The 12084-nt window shown below is 37.5% G+C and overlaps 2 protein-coding genes across 2 annotated transcripts; both read left to right on the top strand.

Moving 5' to 3' along the window:
• Positions 1-807: 807 nt before the first annotated feature.
• On the top strand, positions 808-5359 carry LOC148273647 (zinc finger BED domain-containing protein 4-like). The gene has a single exon (XM_088238399.1). The coding sequence runs from the start codon at positions 1269-1271 to the stop codon at positions 3798-3800; it is 2532 nt and encodes an 843-aa protein (XP_088094525.1). The 5' UTR covers positions 808-1268; the 3' UTR covers positions 3801-5359.
• A 1655-nt stretch (positions 5360-7014) lies between these two features.
• On the top strand, positions 7015-11318 carry LOC148273646 (uncharacterized). The gene is made up of 3 exons (XM_088238404.1): positions 7015-7129; positions 9448-9740; positions 10087-11318. Exons 2-3 carry the CDS (start codon positions 9488-9490, stop codon positions 10791-10793), a joined length of 960 nt encoding a protein of 319 aa, XP_088094530.1. The 5' UTR covers positions 7015-7129; positions 9448-9487; the 3' UTR covers positions 10794-11318.
• Positions 11319-12084: the final 766 nt, after the last annotated feature.

Here is a 12084-nt window from a genome sequence, read left to right as displayed (position 1 = left end):
CTATTGCGTTTTACGATTTCTCAAACAATAAATCATTTTGATAAAAATAACATTCTAGTTCACGTTCCATTTCTTAAAGGATCCGCATTTTGATTACCTACCGCGTTCATTATTAATTAATTTTAGAACCACATTAAAATAGTGCATACTGTATTTCACAAATTTTTCTGCTATTCCGTTTTTAAAAACTTCTAAAATGAATGTACCTTCTCGTATTCAATTACATTTAAGATCTGCTGGTAATTTTAAAGTTAATTGATTGTAAGATTAGCGTTACTAGTTTAAATTGCAGTAAATGCCATTTAGTATATTTTACTTAGTTAAGTAGAATTTATTGGAATATTTACACTAAAAAGAAAGAAAGACATTGACTTAATTACTAAATAAAAAGGGGGTTTCTAGCCAGCAACGTCTTTTCATTGCAGTAAAACATATTTTATTGTATTTTTTTTTACCAAAAAGAAAATGAAAATGTTCATTTTTTAATATATAACGTAAAAAATATTACATTTGATATCTATATTCCGTTAGTGCAAACCATAATACATACTGTAACGTAATAATATACTTAATTTTTACAGCATTTTTCACACAGCGAATTTTTCAATTTCCGAGTTACAAAATGTTTATTTTCTTCGTTTTTTGTTTCATGTAGAACGACTTTGCGAGACTAATGCGAGATAACCGTAGGCGATTCATTTGTCGTTAGGAGTAAAAGAGACAAAGACAATATTTCCGTAGCGAGATACGAAAAAAAGGTAGCGAGTATCTATGGAAGTAGTGAGTATCTATGGAATTACCGAGTCTAGCGTCGAGTGACGGCTGACAGCTCGTGTTCCAAACATCAAAATATCGTATATATTTGTTCCAAATACTTTCGATGTGAATTTCTATGTGCAATATGTAATGTGTGGCTAAATTATATTTTTTATCGTAATAAAGCTGTGTCAGCAGTGAACAACTGTGACGCACTACGGTAAACCGAGTGACGAGTCTAGAACGGTACCCGTTACCTACCGCATTTAACGTTTTAATGATGAAGCAGGGTGAAACGTCGATAGTTCCTACTCTTATTATGAAGCGAAAAATTAAACTAGCTTGGTATTGAGATTGAAGGCGAGCCTGAGTCCCAGATATTAAAATTCTCGAGGAGATCTTCACGACACCGCTGCAGAGAGTGACGGACGAGCTCGAGGTGCCGGTAGAAGCATAGGACCTATGCGAGGTCTCAAACTACTCGGAGGACCTTGGCATCACATTTCGAAGTCATGCCCGGGGAGAGCGAAGAGATATGCGACGCCTACGAGACTGAGCCCAGCGAGGGCTCGTCTTCCAACCTGAAGAGACACTCAGAGTCTGCGTTCTCTTCCAGCTCGGATGAGTCAGACTACGAGGAGTCGAGGTCTCCCCGGCCCAGGAGGAAGGGCAGCGTGGTGTGGGCTCATTTCGACACTTTGGAAAATCGCGTGGCGTCCTGCAAGTATTGTCACAGCTGCATCTCGTACAAGTCCACGATCACGAACTTAAAGACGCATTTAAAAAGAAAGCATCCGAAAATTTATCTCGGTATTGATCTTAAGGGCGAACTCGGAGCGTCACGCGCACATAAACAACGGCAGGACGGGAGTCCGAAGGCAGAGTGTACTGCGAATGAACAGCCGGCCGTTACACATGAGCTGAACCCACGGAGAGGCAAGATCTCCCAGTCCTTCCCGCCTGGGAGGAAAGTCAGCGTGGTGTGGGGTCATTTCGACACCTTGGAAAATAACATGGCGTCCTGCAAGCACTGCAACAATAACTTCTCGTACAAGGCCACGATTACGAACTTGAAGACGCACTTGAAAAGAAAACATCCGAAGATTTGTGTCGGTATCGACTTCAAGGGCGAACTCGCAGAGGAGCAGCTGCAGGGCAGGCGTCCGCAGACAGAGATCCTCGACGTGCAGATCGGGAACATCTCGCAGTCCTCCGCGCCCGGAAGGAAAGGCAGTGTGGTTTGGGCCCATTTCGACACTTTGGAAAACAGCATGGCGTGCTGCAAGTACTGTAATAATAGCTTCTCGTACAAGGCTACGATTACGAATTTGAAGATGCATTTGAAGAGAAAACATCCCGAAATTGGTGTCGGTATGGATGTAGAGGGCGAATTTGGAGCGCCCCGCGCGCAGGAACAGCTGCTAGACCCACAAAGCTTGCCGCCGCTCAGCCAACCGCTAGTTCCACCCGAAAGCAAGGTCACATTACCCGCGCATACTTTTAAAAGTTTCGGAGCGCACGATAAAAGGGTATTCATCGAGAACGTCATATCGAAGCTTTTCATTTGGGATTTTCATCCATTTACCATTGTAAAAGACAGGGGCTTTCGGGAGCTTTTAAGCGCTTTCGTCCCATCCTTCGTCGTTCCGGACGAGAAGTATTTTTCAGATTCGTTGATGCCGTCGTTATTTAATATTTGTCGAGCCAAAGTTCGAGAAACGATACAAGCAGCGAAAACCTCGTGTCTCACTACGGACCTCTGGACTTCTGTGGGTAATGACACATTCCTGGCGGTTTCCGCGCATTACGTATCGTCGGACTACGTCTTCAAGACAGTGCTGCTCGAGTGCGTGCCGCTGCTCGGCAGCCCCGGCAGCGCGACGGTGGCGAGAGAGCTGCAGAGAGTCGCCCAGGAGTGGGACTTGAAGGAGAAGATCCAGATGGTTGTGACCGACGGAGAATGTAACGTTAAGAAAGCGGTCGAGTCGCTCGGCTGGAGGCACTTCGTGTGCTATGCGCACACTCTCAACGCCGTCATAGAGGATTCGCTCAAACAGGTGGAGCAGCTTCTGAAGAGGGTGCGGACGATCGTTGCCTACTTTGTGACGAGCCCGACGGCCACCCAGACCCTGGAAATTGTCCAAATAAGGTCGGGAATTTCAGAACCAATGTATCTTATCCAAGATGTCCCGACGCGATGGATGACTACTTACTACATGCTGAAAAGATTCTCAGAAATCCGAGAATCGGTAGGTCAAGCTTTCAGTTTATTAGACGCTGACATAGCGGCGCTGTATACACCAGACCTCGAATCGTGCGCCGGCATTTGCGAAATATTAAGCCCGTTCGAAGAGATCTGCACGATCATGAGCCAACACCCAACGTTTACTGCGAGTCAAGTTATCCCCGTGTCTCGGGGCCTAAAGAAGACCACGAAGAGGCTTTTGTGTAGCGACGCGTACAGTAAAGAAGCGTGCGAAGTCCTGAAAAAACTGCAAGACGGTTTGAAAGAGAAAATCCCTAATCTGGAGCAGGATGACATATTCGCCATGTGCATGTTCCTCGACCCGAGGTTCAAGCATTACTACGAGAGCCAAGAAGCGGCAGCCAACACCAAGCAGATCGTCATAGCGCTGGTGACGTCCATCATCGCGGAGAAGGAAGAGCGCAGCGCCGCCGCGGGCGCGAGCAAGAAGAGGGACGCTGTGGCGCGGAAGATCTCCATCTGGGAGGAGTTCGACGAGGTGACCGGCGACATGGTGAAGCCCGCGGACGCGCTGACCACCCTGGCGAGCCTGGAGGTGGAGCAGTACTTGCGCGAGGACGCGCTCCCGCGAGACAAGAGCCCCCTCGACTGGTGGAGGTTCCACGAGCACCTGTACCCGAACCTGTCGCACCTGGTCAAGCTGAAGTTCTGCGCGTCGGGGACGTGCGTCCCCAGCAGTGTGTTGTTTTCAGAAGAGGGCTTTGTTTTGTTGGAGCGCCGCAAGAGACTGAATTCTTCGAAAATAAAAGAACTTATGTTTTTGAATGTCAACTCTTAAATCTACCAAAACGGATTCGCATCACTTACCTTTTTCCACTAATGTAATAACAAATGTACAGTATTGCAATGCCCTCAACAATTCAGTTCAGACATTTGAAAAAAAAACATGAAGACATACTGTTTAATAATTTATTTTTCATAATGCAAATAAACATATAATTTAGCCCTGTTATAGCAAAATAAATTTAAAATCATAAAAAAGCCGCTCATGTTACGCGCACGCGTCCCCATCACTGTCATCAACCGACTGAAGACTGAATCTGTTTAACGCAACACCCGCCACAGAACAGCGTCTCTGTCTTCCTTGTTATGAGTTCTATCTTCGTGCTCTCTCTTACACAGACGTGTTGCTGAATAAGCGGACATTCATTAATCGCGTAGCAAGGATAAATATTTTTTGTATTAACATCCAGCATAGTTGTAAACAAATTTTACTTTTCGAATCCGGTGTGAAAATGTCCATTCGAAGATTAGAAAAAATACGAGTTCATCATTTAAAAAATTAAGAGAGATATATCAAGTCTTGTGCCCTATGTCGACTTGTGTGACACCATAGCCACACAAGAACTAAAAAACATAATACTCATTTATTTATTTATTTATTAACGAACATTGTCCATGTATACAATTTATAAGGTTTAAATATTACAATAAAAGAATAGTTTAAAACATTTTAAAAAAAAATAAAGAAGCATTGACAAACATAAGGGACATCGAGACAAGATCTGGACTATTTATTTAGTGCTCGTTTAAATCATTGTAAACTTAAACCAAAAAAGTCCAGATCTTGTCTTGAGTTAACAATACGACAAAGGCGGGTCATTGGAGAATTTAGTCCATAGTTTGTTCTATGCTGATCGATGAACAGTACTTCATTGTTTCTCAATCCACGAGTCGGAATATTGAATTTTACTTGTCCCAGTAATGATGGAACATCGATTATACCATTTAGTATGCCGAACATATATATGGAGTCAATATTAGTTCTACGTTTTTGTAGACTAGAAATATTTAACATTGACTCTATTTCAGCATAAGAATAATTATCTCTCTCTAGTCCAAGCATCCACGCTATTTTTTGAAGCAAGCGATGTTGAACTGATTCAATGTGATTTATGCGATTGACATAGAATGGAGACCAGACCACTGAGGCATATTCTCGAAGAGGGCGAACAGTTGAGCAATAAAGAGTTTTGATTGTACGGACATTAGTAAAATCAGAGGATATTCTGTTAATGAAGCCAAGTAATTTCAGTGATTTATTGACTGTATTATCTATATGCTCGTTGTATGTCAGTTTATAGTCCAAAACAACTCCTAAATATCTGATGGACTTGACTACATCAATTTTGGAGTTTTCTAATAAAATTAAAAAAACCGCAAGATAATCCTAAGGTAGGTTATTAACAAAATTAGTTTAAATTCTTCTTAAATATCGAGGATGACTAGATTTTAAGTATATTTTGTTTGAATTAAAAAATATTGTAATATCATATATGTGTATAAATGGCAAAGTTACCGATGGTGGACCCTCGCTACACTCACGATTCTAGCCAGTTTTTATTTCATGTTATTATATACATATTTTATTAAAACTGTTTTTTCTTTCTTGAGATAATTATGTGGGGGATTTGTGGAAAATCAAGACTTTGTTTTTTCCCCATTTAAGTGATTTGATCTAGATTTTTGGGGAACTCGGAAAATTAGCATTGGCAACGCTGTTGTATAGATACTTAAAAAAAGATTTAAGGGGTATGAAGAAAAATAATCTAAAATGATTATTCGTTGCATTATTTACGAATTTACTTTAAAAATCTAATTTCTACTGTACAAAGTCTGTCACAATACGTTGATAATTTAAAGAAATATCAATTATGTCCTTCGCAAACAAGACATGCTCACATAAATCTCAACAAATGTCAAAAATATATCTAATTAATTTTACAACGAATCCAAACTATAAATATAACAGTGAACAAATCTTAACAATCCCAGATTCACTTGATGTGTTGAAAAAAATTTCCACTTCGTTTCTTTATCTGGAAGAAGTCAAAATTTCACAAAAACATATTGTGTTATAATAAACAATACTCGATACACGCTGTACGCCATTTTCAATCTGAGTAACCATGCCATAACAATATTGGTAAGTACAAAACGCCTTTTAGACAAATTTCTTCAAACACCAAACAATGGCAGTGGACTGAAATAAACCGCAACACTCCAATACATACAAATGAATATGTGCCATTTATGCGTGGTGCTATATCGTACCACCGTCGCGAAAAATGGTGGCAGCACATACCGGGAAAATTTTAAAAATTAAAAAAAAATATATCTGCGTTCATATTTCGTAGTAAAATAATTTTATTTTTAGATAGTTTTATAAAAATAATTCAAAGATATCACGCAGTTTTTTATTTTTAATTTATTAAAAAAAATATTTTGTTGTTTCACCTTATTTTCCATTTTTAAACTCTTGTGTAGTTGTGATGTCACATTTTCACACCGGACTTAGAAAGTAAAATTTGTATAACTATGCTGAATTTTAATACAAAAAAAAATCTTACCACGCGAAGAATGAATGTCCGCTGATTCAGCAAGACATGTTTAAGAGAGCACTGAGATAGAACGCATAACAAGAAAGACAGAGACGCTGTTTTGTAGCGGGTGTCGTGTCAAACAGATTCAGTTTTCATTTCTTTGATGACAGTGATGTGGGACACACGCGAGTAATATTTATGATTTTTTATTTATTTTGCTATAATAGGAGTTAATTATATGTTTATAAGCATAAATTTTGGAAAAGGAATTATTAAACAGTATGTCTCCATGTTTGTTTTTTAATCAAACGTCTGAACTTTAAAATATTTTGTTTTTTACTAGTACATCACCGCGCGCAAAAGGATTATTTACCACAGTATTTTAAGAGTTAAGTACGGTTTGAAATTTTCTACATAAATATTTATTTTCAGAAATCAGCTACTTTTGAATTAATTTTTTTCAAATACCTCATTACGCCATTTACCAACATACATTACTTGTCGTCCGAAAATCTTCCATAAAATAAATCGATAAACCTTTATGTGTAAAATATGCATATTTATATATATTTCCAATGTGAATTATTATGGAAGCACGTCACATTCCAAGTACGTATTACGGCCATTAGATTGGTAACATTGTCTACAGTATTTTTTAATAGCCGCCATTTCGTGTCTGACAGTATCTGGTGTACGCAAGTGGCGAGCATTCCCCTAATTAAGTATACCCACAATTTAATACATGGCCGGTGGAATCATTCCACTAACAAAGAAACCACTTTGGGTAAATTTATCTTTGTTTCACCTAATATCTATCTAATAATGGCGGGCGTTCGGTCCATATAAACAAGTCTGTGGCCGTAGAATTAAGAATAGTCCAGAAACCGCATATGCGCATCAAACAGAAGGCGATTAAACTACTCTTAAAAGAGAAGTTTTACGTTTTGACCCATTAGTTTCTTTGTAGACGTCGGGCAGTACGCAACTCCCGAATCAAATTCAACTATGCCGTGTTGCGTCGTTTTATAGTGTAGAATAACTGCTGGAATCCTAAAGAAACAGGATGGGATCACAGCAAATGTATGTGTATGTGGCAAATACATCACTTTAAAATTTAATTATTTTTCCATCTGTCAGATTGTCGAAGAAAACAAAATTAACATTTCGTTAGTGTTGCCAGGTTAGTATTTTTTTTTACACTACTTTGCTCGTCTAATGAGAGAACTAATGAAAATTAGACGTCAGATTAAACAACGCCGTGGTGGACATTTGACCGACATTATCTTTGAAACATCAAATATTATTTAACATGGTATAAAAATATCCGTTTTATGTAAAATAAATTTTGTTTTAAATGTAAAGTTCATTAATTAAATGACTCTTATTAAAAATGAAGCTTTACTTATCTACTCTGTTGTGTCAATCAATGTTTCCGCGTCCACAATAAAATTTTAGAGAAATTAACAAATCGGGTTGTGGTCCTGTGGCTAGTGTCTCGGACTCACGGACCAAAGGTCCGTGGTTCGAATCCCACTCTAACCCAACTCGATTTCATTTTCTAATAGTGAGTTATTTACAACTCGTTGAAAATGGCCCTCAAAATGAAATATTTGGGTAAATCATAAGACCGCAAATATTTCTTTAAAAAATAAAGTTGCTTTTTTTTAAACTTACATTTGTGTTGTGATTATATATTTTTTCCATTTGGAAACATTACGCGGCGACTTCACGAATGCGCGCGGTGAAAGTGGAGCAAAGTGGGGGGATTTTCGGACACACTCCGATGTCTTCAAATATGATTCTACGCTCTTTCTGGACTATTCTTAATTCTATGTCTGTGGCATTCCATATATATCATCAGCTGGATCAGCTTTGCTAAAGAATGGAGTCATTACTTTGTGTGGTTAATCTATCTTCGGACGGAAGCAAGGAGGAAAATATTTAATAGTGACGATTACCTCTGATACCGATTGTGGAGCTCTTCAGTCAAATTTGGTAAGGCTGTACAACTGGTGCCAGAAAAATGAACTTTACTTAAATGCCGACAAGTGTTGTGTAATATCATTTACCAGAAGTAAAAAACCCATAATATTCGATTACAACATTAGTCATATCAATCTGGGAAGAGTTACACAAATAAAGGATTTGGGGATAGTTTTTGACGAAAAATTGACATTTACTCCTCACATTGATACCATCACTGAAATTTCATAAGGCAATGAAATGTCTCCGATATTTGCAGCGAACTGTAAAGGATTTTAATTCCATCACTACCCTCAAACTGCTATTTACCGCCTTGGTTAGAAGTAATTTAGAATTCAATTCAACAATTTGGTCACCTTATTACAATGTTCATATTTTAAAGTTAGAAAGAGTACAACGTAAATTCCTTAGATTCATCAATTACAAACTTAATATACCCACTGAAAATATTGATTACGATAATTTATTATGTACACTAAATATGTCAACTCTTTGTAAAAGAAGAATTATAAATGATTTATTAAAATTATATAAAATGGCAAATGGCGTATTGGACGTCCCGGAATTAACTAGTGTTATCAGCTTGAAAGTACCTGTTCGAAATACTCGGCAGCTAACGTTATTTTTTTAATCTCCTGGCAGTCACAATTATTATTACAATTCACCAATACCTAGACTACACCGACCAGCGGCCAGCGGCTAGGTAACGAGTATGGTGAAGTTGATATATTTCGTCTGTCTTTATATAAATATAGGTTAAGTATTCAAAAGGTTATAAATTAATTTGTATAAAATTTCTTAATATTGTTCTTTATTTACTTTTTTTTCCCTCATGTATCTCTATAGGTAATAATGTATAAACTTATATGTATGTATATGTATGTGTGTATGTTTTCATATGTGAATTTATTAAATATTTTTCTATGTGCCCATAATATACCTATGTTGGTACATTTCCTGATTTTTACTTATTATTGTATCTTTTAGCTTTTCTTATGTTATCTTTAATTTGAACTAAATTTACATACTTATGTTTCACTGCTGCACTTGAATGTAATTTCTAATATATATAAAAGCCCGTAGGGCGTGTAAATTAATAAATAAATAAATAATTTCCAGGATAAATCAAAGGTTTACCTCCTGTACTTGAAAGAAAAATATGGAAATCGCTTCTGTGCATATTAAGGTTGAACCGGGGATTGGCGATGTAGAAGGAGATATTCTCCGTACCGGGGAAGAGGCGCCATGTCTCCTCATTAGCGAGGAGTCTGGTGGTGCTACCGTGAAGGCTGAACCGGGGACCAGTACTGACCAGCCTAGGATAACCAGTAATAAAATTATATTTACAGAGATGGATATTGACTATCCTGACATTAAACAAGAATCCTTTCGTAAAAGCGAATTAGCCTCAAGTAAGTAATATTTCCTTTCACCTTATCTGTTCTGAGATTATGTCTTTGGACGATGGATGGTGGTATGCAGAATATTTCAACTTATTTTGCATAGTTGGGCTATAGTTTTAGATGTGAGCGTAACTCGATATTTAAAAAAATTAATTGAAAACGTACTATGCATAATTTTATATTTCTCCTAAGTGGAGCATGTGGACATGTGGCCTCTAGGAGACCCATCGCCAGCCAGCATTTTCGCCTCTTCCACGTCAATCCAGCCCCAAATATTTTGGATTATTATTACAATTATTGTTAGTTTATCATAAGATAAAAGCTGGTTTCATACATTGATCTTTTTTTATTTTAGGTTTAAACGACAGAAGACAGAAATACTTCGCCGGTTCGGAGTGTAAATATGCATGTCCAGAGAAGAGTGTTTTGTCAATGCACATGGTAACTCATACCAACGAGAAACCATTCTCATGCTCAGATTGCCAATTCAAATGTTCTCATAAAAGTACTTTAAAAAGACACATGTTATCTCATACCGATGAAAAACCATTTTCATGCTCGGTGTGCCACTTGAAATGTTCTCAGAAAAGTAATTTAAAATCACACATGTTAACTCATACAGGTGAGAAACCATTCTCATGCTCAGAGTGCCAATTTAAATGTTCTCAGAAAAGTTCTTTAAAATCACACATGTTAACTCACACCGGCGAGAAACTATTCTTATGCCCAGAGTGCCAATTTAAATGTTCTCGGAGAGGTTATTTAAAATCACACATGTTAACTCATACCGGTTATAAACCATTCTCATGTTCAGAGTGCCAATATAATTGTTCTCGGAAAAGTGATTTAAAAAGACACATGTTATCCCATACCGATGAGAAACCTTTCTCATGCTCAGAGTGCCAGTGGAAATGTTCTCAGAAAAGTAATTTAAAATCACACATGTTCACTCATACTGATGAGAAACCATTCTCATGCTCAGAATGCCTATATAAATTTTCTCGGAAAAGTTATTTAAAAATACACATGCTAACTCATACCGATGACCGAGTGCCAATTTAATGCTTCCCATAAAATGTCTTTGAAATTACACATGTTGGTTCATACCGGAGAAAAACCATTATCATGTTCAGAGTGTCAATATGAATGTTCTCGGAGAAGTAATTTAAAATCACACTTGTTAACTCATATCTATAAAATATCTTTCTCATGCTCGGATTATAAAAACACCTTTCCCAAAACGGGTATTCAATTCGCTATTCTTTAAATCACATCGTCGTTCCTACAGCAAAGGCGAGCGTTCAAGAAGCAGGTGGTCCTACCACTTCTATAACTAAAAGTGACACACTTAGCATATTGCCAAGTCCGCCTGGATCATGCTTACTATACTATAGCATATTACAATCATACTGTTAAAAAAAATAACGTTGTTTGGGTTCAATCTTTAGTTCAGTTCAGACGGCATAATAATATATTACCTATGATGCCAATTTGGCTCCTTTTTAGTCCGTCGATTGACTAAAATAAAAAAGAATCTCAGATTTTTTTGTGTATCACTACGAAATAAAAATATCCAAATTTTATTGCTACAGTTGTTTTTATGCCCCCCTCTCCATTTCTAAAAGTTTATTAGTCGCCTTACTCGGAGTACTTTTGAATAGATCTTACCACTTTTCGTAGATTTTTCTGCTACTATCACCTTGTAGGGTGAAGAAGGATTAGCATGACTTAGCTTGAAGTCTTATAGTAGATCATGTTTTTTTAAACCATTATTTAATTGCTTCATCTTTTTATATCCACTCCTTATTTCCTTCAATCATCCTCCGCCACTCCTTATTAATTTCTTTCTTTTCCTTTCTCCTTATTTGGTCCATATTTCTTTCATTTTAATACATAGTATATTTTTATTCTTTATGTAGTTGAAACTTTAAGCCGTCGTCGCTTTATTGCAGTATAATTTAGCGAATACATAAAATTTTAATTTTAGTTTACATTTTTAATAGTTTTTATTTATATTAATTTAACCTGTATTCGAAATAAATAAAATAAAATATTCCTTTTTATCAGTTTTTTGCATATAATATGTTTCTTCTCGCTGAGCCAACAAGAAAATTCCTTCACAGAGGCGCGTTCGTCTTGATCCATCGGTAAGGTGTATTACCCTGATCGCCAGCGGGATCTTGGCAACTAGTTCAGCAGCTGCGGTGAAGATAAGCAGCTTGCGTTCTTCATCCGTTCCAGAATGGTGACCATGCTCCTCAGAGCCACTGAAAACTCTACTATTCCAGTTGAATTGGTGCTCTCCACTAGGGGGGGTAGGCAGCGCGCTCTCTCAAGTATGTGCGCCGTCACA

The sequence above is a fragment of the Micrasema longulum genome, unplaced genomic scaffold (assembly GCF_059751315.1).
Source record: "Micrasema longulum isolate JH-2025_06_02 unplaced genomic scaffold, ASM5975131v1 h1tg001888l, whole genome shotgun sequence".
Lineage (NCBI taxonomy): Eukaryota > Metazoa > Arthropoda > Insecta > Trichoptera > Brachycentridae > Micrasema > Micrasema longulum.
This window is presented reverse-complemented; position numbering and strand designations above follow the sequence as displayed.